General features: G+C 51.9%; 1 protein-coding gene and 1 pseudogene across 10 annotated transcripts in view; both read left to right on the top strand.

Annotated features, from left to right (window-relative positions):
• Positions 1–7: 7 nt before the first annotated feature.
• Positions 8–2,102, top strand: LOC139042230 (hormone-sensitive lipase pseudogene; annotated as a pseudogene).
• Positions 2,103–3,355: 1,253 nt separating this feature from the next.
• The window catches only part of LOC106847957 (hormone-sensitive lipase-like), a 56,435-nt gene continuing 45,527 nt past the window's right edge, over positions 3,356–14,263 (top strand). For 6 of the 10 annotated variants that reach the window (XR_011498724.1, XR_011498723.1, XR_011498726.1 and 3 more), the window contains exons 1-2: positions 3,702–3,889; positions 5,069–5,304. Coding sequence is in view for 2 of the 10 variants with exons in the window: in XM_070499504.1 (XP_070355605.1) it covers positions 5,082–5,304; positions 5,805–5,989 (408 nt within the window). In the remaining 8 variants the exon portion in view is untranslated. Of the gene's footprint in view, positions 3,493–3,701; positions 3,890–5,068; positions 5,305–5,804; positions 6,135–14,263 lie in introns of those variants that run through there. The other 4 variants (XM_070499504.1, XM_070499503.1, XR_011498729.1 and 1 more) reach the window with 4 other exon arrangements.

The following is a 14,263-nucleotide window of genomic DNA, read 5'->3' as shown; positions in this document are numbered from 1 at the left end:
TCCTAGCATGCAGAATGCCTTTGGTATTTATGATTATTATCATCCTCCTCCTCATCATCATCATCAATGGTCACTGTACTCTGTGAGTTCCCAATGTAGCACAGAAGATATATTTGCAGAACCATACTTCAAGGCTAGAGAGATGGTGTGGAAGATCTCAAATGCCACTGAAAAAAGCTTCAAGCTGTAAAAGTGGGGGGACATCATTATTTTTCAACATGGTAGTGAAGGATTATTAGGGGCCGGCCCAGTGGTGTAGTGGTTGGGTTCATGCACTCCCCTTCCATGGCCTGAGGTTCACAGTTTCGGGTCCCGGGTGCGAACCTACACACCACTCATCAAGCCATGCTGTGCCAGGCGTCCCACATACAAAATAGAGGAAGACTGGCACAGATGTTAGCTTAGGGCCAATCTTCCTCAACAAAAAAAAAAAAAAATAGTAATATATGGAAATTAAACTGGCCAGCATTTGAAAGAACGAATAAAGAAGAAAAGACTGCTACAACAGTATAGAGACTGCCTCCCCCTAGGACCCTTTCTTCAACATCAGAAGGGGAGGAAAAAAAAGGAACACTCATCCAGAATCTGAATTCTGTCATCCCAGATGAAACAGGACTAAGCTGGCATGCTTCCCTTAGGAGAAAAAGCCTTTTACCTGAGTGGTGAGTGGGGCAGGGCCCTATTTAAGACACAAGAGGACAAGCCCCTCCCCTCTGGTAGGGGAGTGCTGTGCACACAGCCTCCTGTTCCTAATCCCTCCTCCCACAGCAGGAGGCACACAAGTGCATCACTTGGCACAGGAGTGGGGGCCAGGAGTGGTCGGCCCACTTACCAACTGCCTTAAAAAGGAAGACCAGGGATGTCAGGATGAAGGAGTGGAACCCAAAGGGAGATGCCATCATGAGGAACCAATGAGGGATCTGTGAGTAGGGAGGCGCCGGGGAGGAGGGGTAGAAGGATGAATCCTGGGAGATCAACATCTCCTGTGAGGGAAATAACACGGTGGAGCCAGGTTCTAAGTCCAAATCTAGGCCTGACCAGGAACCTGAGCCACACCAGACACCAATCACCCAGCCAGAACCTGGGCCAGAAAAGGCATCCACAGCCCTGACAGCATCTAAGACTCAGCAGGAACCCAACACCCAACAGGAGCCTGCTTCACAGCAAAGACCCCTCACTCAGCAGGAGCCCCTTGTTGAACATGAAGCTGAATCCCAGCAGGAGCCAAAACCCAACAAAAAAAAAATGCTTTGCTGCAGGAATTTCTTGCCGCACAGGAGCCTGCACCACAGCAATCACCTCCCACCCAAGGGTGCCCTTCACTCAACAGAAAGCTGCCTTGCAGCGGAGACCTGGGCCAGGAATAGAATCTAGAAGTCAACAGGAACCACACTTGAGACAGGGATGTGCAGCCCAGACAGGATCTGGCCCAGGAGAGCCACCTCTAGCTCAGCAAGAAGCTGGATCAACACCTTCAGACCAGCCTAGACATGGACCCCAAAATGGGCCACCTGCCCAGATTGGATCCATGTCCAAAGAGACACCAGGACAGTCAGACCCTACAGCCCAGCCAACAGCTCCAGCCCAGAGAGCCAAATCCCAGCAGGGATCTTTCATGGAGTGGGGATTTCTGTCAGAACTGAAGGAACTGTCCTCACAGCAACCAGGCTCAGAGAGGAAGACATGCTTTGAGTGCGTCGCAGATCCGGATTCAGAATCAGATTAGGGGTCTCTGTTAGGGACCGATTTGCTAGCCACGAGGGGTGGGACAGTACAGTGGCCCAGGAAATGAAGCTCGTCTTCAAGGGGAAGTCTGGTTATGGAGTGATGTCAGGATACGGTGGGACATCAGCACCTGGGAGGAACAGCCCCAGCAAGAAGCACAGACACTACCGACACACGAGTGAGTGTGAGCCTGGGGGACAGGGAGCCTCCCAGGACAGTCATTCATTCAGTCAGGGGTACTAAGGGCCACCAGTACGTCAGTTAGCCCGGGTGATCCCTCCCCAGTCCTGCCAGACAAAGAGCCCCAGCCCCAGTGACGGATGAGGAAGCTGAGGCCTAGAGAAGAGAAGGCTGTGCCTGAGGCCGGGCACTGAGGGAGCGGCCCAGCCAGGACCGAAGCCAGGGTGGGACTTCTTCCCCTGCACCAGGCTGCCCCCCACAGAGGACTGGGGGGCAATCACACAGAAGTGGGCAAGGGCTCTGGGCTGGGGGCCAGGAAACCAGGGAAGCTGCCCTCCTGCCAGTATTCACCCACCCGTCCCCAAACCACCCAGCACAGCCCTGTGCAGACACCGCCACAGGCACTGGCGACACAGGCTGACGCGGACCCTTACCCTCGGGGGTTCCGTCCTGACTTAGGATCCTGAGCTCCCAGGAAGACACCGCTCCCCGGCCAGGCTGCCCCCCAGGGGAGTCGCAGGCCAGCCAGGCCTCATGGCCTTGGGGCTGTTCTCAGGAAGGGAGCCTGCGAGAGGGGCTGTGGGGTCCGCCAAAGTCCGGGCAAGGTCGGGGCTGGATGGAGGGGGCAGCGGAGGGGGGGACGGGCCAGGACTCGGCGGCCGCCAGCTCTCCCTCCCCTCCTCCGAAGCGGGCAGGGGCCCGGCGGTGCAGGCTCGGCTCCTGCTCAGGCCCCGACCCTCCTTCCCTGGGCTCAGAAGCCCGCCATGCAGAAGGCAGGCGCGCAAGTTCCATCCGCGGACAGAGGGGTCCCTCGTTGAAGCGGCCTGAGGGCAAACAGGGCAGCCCAGTCCGGCGAGTCCGCAGGCCGCCATGCTGCTCTCGCCGAGGCCTGTCCTCCCGGAAGGGCTGCGTCTCCCAGGGCGGAGGAGAAGTCGGAACGGGAGTCTCTCAGGGCTGCTCGCCGGCTTTGCGAGGGCGGGGAGGAGGGTCAGGAGGGAAAGAGGGTCCCAGTTTGGCTTTTTCCGGCGGTGACGATGAAGAGCTGTTTCTTCAGGCCTCCAGAACCCAGGCTCGAGGGACGCCCTCTCCACAGCGCCGCCACAGACCAGGCCGCTTCCCCTCAGGCGCCCGAGACGCAGTTGAGTGTGTGCGCATGCGCGAGCCTCGAGCGTCACCTGTTTCCCGCCTTTTCACAGGCACGCGCCCCTCCCTCTACCGCCGCTCCTCCCTGCAGGCCGCGCGAGGCTTGGGGCTAGTGCGCAGGCGCAGAGTATTCTCCTTCCTCTCCCTTACTATTATCGCGGGGAGGGAGAAAGCAAAGAACCCTGAGAAAGAGCAATGAGAGAACTAGGAGACAAAGAGCGGCGGGGGGGGGGGGGGGCGGGGGGGGGAGGGGGAGTAGAGGCAGGGCTTCCTTCTCCAAAGGCTGGCAGGCAAGCCACGCCTCCAGCGCTGGGGCCCCGCCCCGGCTTTCAATCGCCTCAGGACCTAGCCCTCCCCCCACCCCCAAGCGGAGGCTCCGCGGCGTCCCACTCTGCCAAACCAGCGGGCGGGCTGGGTCGCGTTGTAGGATCCCTTCGTGGGAAGGTGAGTGGAATGCGATGCTGAGCGTCAGCACGTGAGAACATCTAGGCTTCCCTGCTGGGGTGACCCCCGCGGGACTCTCCACTAGTCCTGCTCGGAGGCCGCTTTTCGCCGCCTCCAGGGCTGCATTTTTTTTTGGTCTGGGGCCCTTTAATACGCTTGAGGGGGCGTGGCCAGGTTGGGGGCGGGGCCCGGCGGTGGAGTGAGGCCCAGATTGCTCAGGGGACGGGACCCAGAGAGGAGCGAGCCCAGGATTGGGTGATATGGGCGCCCGGCGGTGGAGTGTAGCAGGGATTGGCCCTCGGGGCGGGGCCTGGAGGCTGGAATTGGCCCCGCATGGGGGCAGCGGAGAGGTGATGGAGTCCGCCAGGGAAACGGAGCCCGCCTCAGCCGGGAGCAGGTAGGGAACTGAGGGGCACGGGCAGTCTCCTGTGAAGACAGTGAGGAGCTCAGCAGCCTGGTGAAGTCCGAGGGTCCGCGGAGCCTGGCGCTACGGCCACGTCCCCAGCAGGCACCCTGCCCGCAGTCCGTGGAGGTGCACGTCCACGGCAGCGGCTTCGTGGCCCAGACTTCCAGATCCCACCAGCCCTACCTCAAGAGCTGGGCCCAGGAGCTGGGCGCCCCCATCCTCTCCATCGACTACTCCCTGGCCCCAGGGGTCCCCTTCCTCCGCGCGCTAGAGGAGTGCTTCTACGCCTACTGCTGGGCCATCAAGCACTGCGCCCTCCTCGGTGAATCCCAGCCCCTCACTGCCACCCGTTCCCCCTTCCTAATCCAGCCTGCTTCAGCCCCCACCTCGTACTGCAGGGGGAGCGAGCCATCTAGTGGTTCAAGCTTGATTCTCGTGCCCTCGCCTCCCCTCCCATCTCCTACCACCCAGACCTCGGCCATCTTTTCGCCTCCCACCCCTTACCTCACTCCTCCGTCTCTGCCTCAGCGCTTTCCCCCACTGCCCCTCTGCTCACCCGACCTTCCATCTCAACCACTTCCTCCTTCTGCCTCCTGCTCCCCCACTCCAGCCCTGATGCTGCATCCCCTCCACCTCTCCATCTCCTCTGACCTTGTCTGTCCTCCTCCTGTTTCTCCATCCCTGCTGTCCTGCACTGGCCCAGCTCCAGCCCGTTCTTCTAGCTCCTCTGACCTCTGACTTCAGACATCTTGAGAGGCACAGAGCAGGGTGGGGCTACACCTCAGGGCACAGGGCCTGTGGCCCTTCTGTGCTGTCAGCCTGACCCCTGGCCTTCCATCTCCTGGCCTCGGATGCCCCTCCCTCCTGAAATGAGCCCTTGATCTCTCCTTTCCCACCACCCACCCTCCTTGCTTCTGATCTCTAGCTTCCCAAGCTTCCCCAGAGCTTCCTGATCTCTGGGCCCCTCTGTATCCTAAGTCAGCCTGACCCTCTGACCACTGTCCTCCAGATGGGTCCAAATCTTTCCCTCAGTTTACCAGTCTCTGAAATTGCAGTTGGCTAGACCTTGGGCTTTGGGCCCCCACTCCCCAGCTCTGAGAGCCCAGGGCTCCTGGCCCAGGGCTCAAGTTCCTCCCTGCCAGGCGTGACCAAGCCCCTCCTTCAAACCAGGCTCCACAGGTGAATGGATATGCCTCACTGGGGACAGTGCAGGCGGGAACCTCTGCTTCACCGTGTCCCTTTGGGCAGCAGCCTATGGAGTGGGGATACCAGATTACCAGATGGCATCATGGCAGCCTACCCGGCCACAATGCTGCAGTCTACCACCTCTCCTTCCCACCTCCTGAGCCTCATGGACCCCCTGCTGCCCCTCAGCGTGCTCTCCAAGTGTGTCAGCGCCTCTGCTGGTAAGGCCACACCCACAGAGCTGGGGGCCTGGTGGTGCTTGGATGCCTGGATCCTGCAGGGACAGGGGCTACAGCCCAGTCTCCTGGGTCTGAGGGAGGAGGGGCTGAGGAGAGGAATCTGAGATCCTACTGAAGCAATCAGATATTCTTGGGTCTTGGGGCCGGCCTGGTGGCGCAGTGGTTAAGTTTGCACGTTCCGCTTCTGCGGCCTGGGTTCGCCGGTTCGGATCCTGGGTGCAGACATGGCACTGCTTGACACGCCATGCTGTGGTAGGCGTCCCACATATAAAGTAGAGGAAGATGGGCATGGATGTTAGCTCAGGGCCAGTCTTCCTCAGCGAAAAGAGGAGGCTTGGCAGCAGTTAGCTCAGGGCTAATCTTCCTCAAAAAAAATAAAGAAGATATTCTTGGGTCCATGTGAGCACAGATGCCTGAGTTCTGGGCTTTGAGAAGGGGTCCAGAAAGAAAAGAGACAAGCTCAGCCCCACATAACTGCACAGGTAGGGAGACAGAGGACTACTCCGACTCGGACCAGAAGGCGCTGGGCATGATGGGGCTGGTGCGGCGGGATACAGCTCTGCTCTTGCGAGACCTGCGCCTGAATGCCTCCTCATGGCTCAACTCCTTCCTGGAGCTGAGCAGGCACAGGTCTCACATGAATTCGGTGCCCATGGCAAGTGAGTGAAGCCCTTCCCTGATGAACCCATCCAGCGTAGCCAGGAGGGACAGCCTGGTACACCAAAAGTCCTGGGGGAGTTAAGGGGCCATGGCCTGGACACGCAGGGAAGCAGAGATCACCTACCAAGCTCTGCCCCCTATCCATCCCTGGTCCCTACCACAAAGCCTTGATTTGCCACCACTGTCCACATCTGGAAACCCCAGGACTTCTGGCCCCCCAGGTCATCTCAGAGTCCCAGGAACTATAGGATTTAGCTTTCCAAACAGCCTCTCCCAGAAAGGCACCCTGGGAAATGACTAAAAAGTCCTGCCACGTGTTTTGATTCTCAATCCCAAGAACGCCACCTGAATCCCTTGGGCCCTCAGGTGGGAGTCCAGCCTTCCTATACTCTTTCCAGACTTTTAACAGAGGCCTATGTGGGTAATACCCCCCTCCAGGGGATGACCTAGGAGCCTGGGGTGGGGAGATCAGCAGCCTGGACAGCCCTTGGGAAGTGGAGGAGATTCCCAGCCTTGGATGGGTGGCAGGACCCTCAGGCAGCTGAAAATCACACCCCTCCAGGGATCCATTTTTTTCCCACTTTCTTTTAACATTTTAAGAATTTTGCAGCACAACAAACTCAATTTATTTTCTTTCTTTTTTTTTTTTTTTTTAAAGCAACAGCTGTAGTTTAATTCTTACAGTTAGGTAGTACTTGTTTTAAATATATCATCATATTTTAGCTTTCACAACAGTCTTATGTGGGTAATTATTATTATATAAATGGCGTGAGCCTTGCAGCATTCATGCAATTTGCTCAAGTCACACTTCGAGTAAGTTCAACTCATTTTCTATCTCTAGCAAATCAACACTATTTTCTGAGTAATAAGAATTATATGTTCAAAACTGGATGTAGTTCCTATGATTCAGAAAATTATTCCAACTGGGTATGTTTTATTTTAAATTAAGTTTTTCATTTTAGGATATGGATGCAAATAAATACAGACAAAAACAATTAAAAGGGATTTGAATTTTAGGCACATGGACCATTGAGCACTGGGGTTTCCCTTGGAGGATAAGGTGACAAGTGGTTCCCTAGAGGCCCACATGTCAGTCTAGCTCCTTATGGTACCAGGTACTCACTGGTTGCTGGGTGATGTAAGCAAATATCGGTATCTGTGAGCCTTGCTTTGCTCCTCTGTGAAATGGGTGCAATAAGGATGTTGTAAGGACTGCATGCACCTCTTTGCGTCAATCACCCAGCATAATACTGGCACACAGTAGGTGCTCTTGGAAGATGCCGGCACCCCTGACAGACCCACTAGGTCATGGTGCACTTCTGCAGTTCTTCTCTCATATCATCTTGCATTTTGCCTTCATGGATTTATAAAGACAAGTGAAAAAACTGAAAAAGGTAGGGTCCTGGCCCTAGTGGTAAGCAGCAGGGGTCTGATAAAATTAATTTATATCCAAACCGGACCAAGAACAGCTTTGCATGATGGGGAGAGAATCCTCCCAAGATGCATGCCTAGGTGAGAACATCAACTGAGAGTTCTGGCAGGTGACCCTTCAGTTCATCACTGTCCAAGGCAGAAGCCACTCCCCACATGTGGCTACTGAGCACTTGAAATGGGGTGAGTCCATGTTGACATGTGCTGAAGTGTAAAACACATACCAGGTTCCGAAGACTAGGAATGAGAAAAAGAGTGTAAATATCTCACTAATAATTTTATATTCATTACATATTGAAACTATAATATTTTGGATTAAATAAAATAAAATTCATTTGTTTATTTTTGCTTTTTAAGTGTAGTCTATTAGTTTGCTACAGCTGCCATTACAAAGTCCTACAAACTGGGTAGGTTAGAACAAACAGGAATTTATTGTCTTACAGACCTGGAGGCTGGGCGTCTGAGATCAAGGTGTCGACAGGGTTGGTTGTGAGGAAACATTTGTCCCAGGCCTCTCTCCTGGCTTCTGTGGTGTTCCCTGGTTTCTGGCCTCGTGACTCCAATCTTCACATGGCATTCTCCCTGGGTCTCTGTCTCTGTGTCCCAATTTCCCCTTTATATAAGGACAGCAGTCATACTGGTTAGGGCCTCCTAGTGACATCATCTTAACCAATTACATCTGCAATGACTCTATTTCCAAATAATATCACTTTCTGAGGTACTGGGGTTAGGGCTACAATATAGGAATTTGGGGAGGGAGGGACACAATTCAACCCATAACATAGCTACTAGGAAACTTAAAATTGCACATACAACTTCCTTTATATTTTGAGCGGACAGAGCTGGCCTATGTGATCAGTGAAACAGCGATGCCTGTTGACCTGGACTGGCTGAGGCTGTTGGGAAGTGCATATTCATGCATTCCACGGGCACTTATGAGGATTTATTACCTGATTCAGCACTGGAGGTCAAGCATGGGATGCTTAGCCGAAACCTCGCTCCCCTTCTAGGCACTTACAGTTTACTGAGGGAGGCAGAAAACAGTCAATAACCACACAAATATTTAGTAGCAAAGTAGGCTAAGAGCTGTGACAGACAAGTACAGGAATGACAGTGTGGAACTCTACCTGTGCCCTGTGCTCCTGGAAAACAGCGATGGTTAGGAACTCACCCACCCTTCTATGTTCCAGAAACAGCTTACTGCCAGGAAGCTCCCTTTCCCATATGACTTAGATAAGACTCGTGTTGGCCCCTGTTCACCTATGACAAGGCCAGACACTGACCCCCCAAATTCCTGTCCTCTGTATCATGAGTGAGCTCTGGTCTCAGTCACAGAGCAGCGGGAGCCATGAAGAGAGCTAGGCAAAAGAGCACCTTTGTCTGACTTACATTTTGCATCTCCTACTTCAACTCTCTTTCCACTTCTCAGTCTTTAAGGTCTCAGAGTGAGTTGGCAGCGGTCAGTGTCGGTGAGATTGTAGATGAATGTGCTTGGATGTACTGACACACTGTGTGCCTAAACCTTGCTACACACAGGCTTTTTAGCTAACATTTTGTGAGTACTCGATTTTTCATTGCTTCCAGATGCTATGCTAAGCCCTTTACACACATCTTACTTAATTTTTGCATTAACTCTATAAAGTAGATTCTATTACTACATCCATTTTTTTTTTGAAGATTGGCACCTGAGCTAACATCTGTTGCCAATCTTCCCTTTGTTTTCTTCTGCTGCTGCTGCTCCCCAAAGCTCCCCCAGTACATAGTTGTATATTCTAGTTGTGAGTGGCTCTGGTTGTGCTGTGTGGGATGCTGCCTCAGCATGGCCTGATGAGCGGTGCCATGTCTGCACCCAGGATCTGAACCTGCGAAACCCTGGGCCACTGAAGCGGAGCACATGAACTTAACCACTCAGCCACAAGGCTGGCCCCTAATATATTCATTTTTAAGAGAAGAAGTTAATTTGGCAAAGGGCCCACACAAGCAAGGTTTAGAATGGAGTCTGAGTTGGAGTCATAAAAGTTCTTCAAGTTATTTATTTATAGTATGTCTGTATTTCTTGACTAGACTCTAAATTCCTAGAGGGCAGGAGCTGAATATTATTTGGATTTGAATCCCAAGCATGTTCTAAACTGGTTATGGTACATGAACTTCAGCCTGGTGGATATTTAGGATTTGAACCCTCCAAGAGAAATGAGGACCTTTCTGGTTATGGAAGGAGCGTGAGCTGAGGCCTGGAGTTGGAAGTGGGCATGGCACGTGGGGTTGGGGAGGTGGGCAGAGCAGAGACTTACCTGAGTGGAGCAGTGGATGCTTGTTGGGGCTGGTGGAAGACAGGTTTGAATGTGTTTGGGGTACCCAGTGTAGTGGTCTGCATACCCAGAAGAGGAATGTGAGTTTTATGCTGTAGCCATTGGGGACAGGGACATTGATGGCAGCAAAGGTGAGGAGTTGAGAAGAGAAACTAGGGGATGGCAGTCTGATTCCACTGTTAGAAAGCTTCAGCTTAAGAGAAGAAAAGGGAGGGCGATCTTAGCACCTGTTTACTAGCAAGTGTAACACTGGGTCCCCTTCTGCACAGGGCCACTCTCACTATCAAGCCCTGAGGGCATGTTAGGATGCCAGGGTCAGGGAGCTTTTGTAGCTTGTCTGATTTCACGGAGGTTGAAAGCGTCAATGACAGAATTGGAGTACATATCTTCCTGACTACAAAGGGCATGTTTTTTTCACAGCAACATGCTGCCTTTGTCAGTGCTATTAAAGGCCAGGCTTCTGGAAACCAAAGAAAATTATAAATAAGTCTATGGTATCAGTGTTTAAAAGTGCAACAAAAGACCAGGGAAATAACAGGTTAGAGAGATCGAAAGAAATTAGCCCATCTTTGTGGGGAGGGCAAGTGAGGCCTCCATAGAACAAATGTCCAGAATATCTTGGCTGTCTAATAGGCATCTCAATGTTTTATGTCCAAATGAGGCCCTCGGGTTTTTTCATTCCCCCCATATGTTTTTCCCTAGTGTTCCCCACATCAGGTGGTACCGCTATCCCCCTGCGTTCATCAAGCTAAAAGCTTGATAAAGAGCAGGTAGGGCCTTGCATTCATGATGCGCCTGACAAGTGGGTGCAGGGACGCTCGGGGCCCATGACGGATGCCTTTCCAGCACCTGGGGCCTGCTGAAGTTTGCCCCAGGAGTTCTTCTGGTTGCTTGAATATCAGACAACCAATCAGTGGGTAGAGTTTCAATGAAAGCAGAGGGTGCAAGGAACTGTTGGAGTAACAATTATTTTGATGAAAAATGGGAGTTCTGGGTGAACAAGTGCTCATGTTCACCAGACGTGAAGGAAATAGGACAATTGTTCTATTGTGTTAAATGTGAGTCAGTTGACTGGAAAAACCCACCTTACAAAGTGTGCTTCAGAACAGACAAACTGAGAGTCATAGAAATAAGGCAGCTGCTTGTCCATTACCAAATGACTCTTCTGGCCAGATGATACTTCTAGACTCTTTTTTCATCATCTGCTGAAAAGCATGTCATTACACAAGCCACTGATGTCACCAGAAGCCTATACTAAATTGTGTCCACCTGGAAGAACCTCTTAAACTTGTGATCTCTGATATTAACAAAGGTAGGTGCCCTGTAGGTCTGATGTTTCAGAAATCTGAACCCAACCAGTTTTTCTGGTATGCTGGTCACCAGAGAAAACTTACGATGTTCCTTAGGCCATGGCATCATTCCTGTCATTTTTTTTTCCTTTGTGTCAGCACAGGACCTCCACAGTGAGCCTGAGGGTTCCCTAGGACATAGCTTGTCCCAGGGTTCCACAGAGTAGCAGGCATCGACTCCATGAGCTGGAAATGTGTATGCTGGGAGGTGCACAGTCGTGGGCTTTCAAGAAGCACCCTGTACATATTTCCGTGGTTTGTATTACTCTCCCTGGTTGTGTGGGGAGAAGTAGTGTCTGAGGAAAGAAGGGAGGGTAAGTCTTTTGAGTAAAGAGGTGTTTGCTTCTGCCAGTTCCCTGGTGATAGTGGGCTTTTTTTGGTTTTGTCTTTTAATATATTCAAGCTGCATGAGGAAAAGAAACAAAAGGTACTCAGGACAAAATGTAGTTTGAATCACTTTCATTCTACTTGGGCCAGTAAAGTTCAGACATGCAATTAATCACAATTTAACACAGAAAACAAGGGAGATGGGAGGATGGAACTGGTTAGTAATGACCCAGCCAGTGACTCTGCGACTCGTTAGCTGTAACGTGCAGGACAGTGCTGGCCACCAGCAGGGCACCCAGGAAAATGTGACAGCCTGCAGCCCAGGAAGGTGCTGGGTGAGGTCAGATCTCAGGCCTGTGTCCTCTGTTAGTTGTTCCATTGCTCGCTCAAATTCGTCGCTGCCTTATAAGTCTGAAGACTTCAAGGTCCAAGTCGACACTGTAAGAATCACGTCACTCTGGATGGACTGCACACAAGGCCCTGTACAATCTCTGCCCCAGGCTTAAAGCACACTGGCCACACCCAGTTTTGAAGGGATGTGGGTGTGGCTGTGAGCAGGGAGGGTGGGTCTCCAGGTCCTTTCATTCCTTGGACTAGATCCCCGTTTCCATTAATTTTGTTGTAAAGTCACGGGGACTAAAATCTGAGCATTTTCTCCAGGAAGACTCCCTTTGGTGTAGCTACTTATACCTGCCTGCCCTGCTAGGATCATCTGCAGTGCCCATTCCAACAGCTTTAAGGACTGGGTCCTAACTTTAGTCCAAAACACAGGTGAGCTGTTGATCCATCTGCCCCAAAACAGTGACCGAATCTGCGATACGTGCGTGTCTGAAGTCCCCACTGTGGGAGAATGGAGAATAGTAACTTAACTCTGATCCTTTTCTGCTATTTTTTTCAGGGAGGTCCAGAGCCGCAGGTAATATTTTTCTCTCCTAAGATTCCAAGTACTTCTACATAACTGATTATATAACTGCTTGAGTATTTTTGTTTAGTTTTATAGGTTAGGATGAGAAGACCCAATTTGCCAATCTCCTATAACCTGCAGTATGGCAACAATGTGTCCTACTGGTGGAATCTCTCAAATTATACTGTTTAGGGAAGTGTTTCTCATATTCTCAGTGTTCTTGAGAATTACCTGGGGTGCTTTTTGAGGATGGGAATCCCTGGACTCCATGTTCTTATGGCCAAGGCTGAGAAAAACGGGGCTGGAGTGGGGATAGGCTCTCCTTCTAGTGGGAGGAGTTGGAAGGTGCAGGCAAAGGGCATGGAGGTGTCATTCTAACATTGAGAAGACAGGAAGATTAAGACGAGTCTATGTCTTGATCCAGTCTATGACCTGAACCTTCGTTTATTAGATGTAGAAGTCCTAATCATGAATCCTTACATTTAAAATAAATATTTGTTAAGTGACTCTCAAATTCCCTCACCTTGAGATTTCACATGTGTGCAGGCCCCATCACACACACACATGCGCACACATCCCTCAGAGAACCTAGAGAGTCAGCTCAGAGACTGCTGTGAGGGCTGAAATGAGGCTGAGGGTGAGGCGATATGTCTCAGAGGGGTGGGGGGCTGCAGGGAGTGGGGAGGGCACCAGGGAGGAAGACACTATTCCCAACAGAGACGTGTCTCTCTGTAGCAGCTGTGCGTAGAGAGGGTCCCCAACACCAATCCTGCTCCAGGCTGTGGAATTTGCAGTCTGTGCCCCAAATGTGTGGGATTGAGGTCGACCGTGACATCAAAGGGAAACCTATAATTCCAAACTCAAAAGCCTGTCCTACAAAATAAGAAAATACCCACGCATTCTCTACCAAGTCCCCAGGGCACACACTGCCAACATGTAAATGAGCAGGAAGTTCAGTCATTTCCTGGCTTCCTCCCCTCAGGTCCCCCTGTAGACACATAGGGTGGCTCACAGTAGTCCCCGCATCTCTCTTTTGTTCAGCTGCTGCCACCTCCTGGCAGATGATTAATAATCAGGATGGAGCCTGAGAGCCTGGTCCCGCAGCTGACCAGGAAGGCAGGACTTGGCCTCCAGGCTGGTGGGAACAGGCAGGCACTGCCCATTCGGATGGCCTGGGGGTGTCAGGAAAGTTGGGCAGTCAAACAGAGCTGCCCAAGTGTGATGGGGACAGAGAGTTGATGGAGGACTGGGTCAGGGAACAGAACTGAGGCCTCAGCCAGAAACACTGAACTGGAAAGTTCTTGAAACTTTGCAGGGAAAAGCCTGGATTTTCCAGAGAAAATGACTCAGCTGCAGCAGCTCAGAGGGCTGGGTGCTCCTGTCTGCCCACCATCTACCCCTCCTCACGTCCACCTGCCCAAACTCACGTGTGCCCCTTCACTCTGCAACTCTGCATGAAGGGACTCCAGGGTCCCTTTTGTCAATGAAAATAATCCATAACCAATCTATAAATGAAAATTTGGGTGAGTTTATTCTGAGCTAAAATGTGAGGACCATGGCCTGGGGCGTTTCTTCCCAAAGGAAGAAAGGGCAGCAAAGAAGTGAGGTGTACAGAGTGGTTATATACCCCCAAAGAGGATGTTTCACATATGATTGAAATGTCCCTTGTACAGTAGTCGCAAGACTGCTCTGTTGGAACAGCGATTGATGGACACAGCAGGTAGTGGGTCTGCTGTCTGGGAGGGGCGCAGCAGGAAGTAAGTCTGTTGTCTCGAGCTGGGTGGTCAAAGGTGAGCGCAGCAATCAGTTCCTGGTCTAAAGAAGGATGCTTATCCTTAAGGAAATGCCAATGGGGGGGGAAATTGCAGCTTTATCTTAAGGGCATTTGTTCTTGCCATAGTAAATGTTTAAAGCAGATATACAATGCATGCTCGATGGCCATGTCAGGCCTTTTGGAAAAA

Source organism: Equus asinus, chromosome 26, assembly GCF_041296235.1.
Source record: "Equus asinus isolate D_3611 breed Donkey chromosome 26, EquAss-T2T_v2, whole genome shotgun sequence".
Classification (NCBI taxonomy): domain Eukaryota; kingdom Metazoa; phylum Chordata; class Mammalia; order Perissodactyla; family Equidae; genus Equus; species Equus asinus.
The sequence above is the reverse complement of the archived record's forward strand: the minus strand, read 5'-3'. Positions and strand labels throughout refer to the sequence as shown.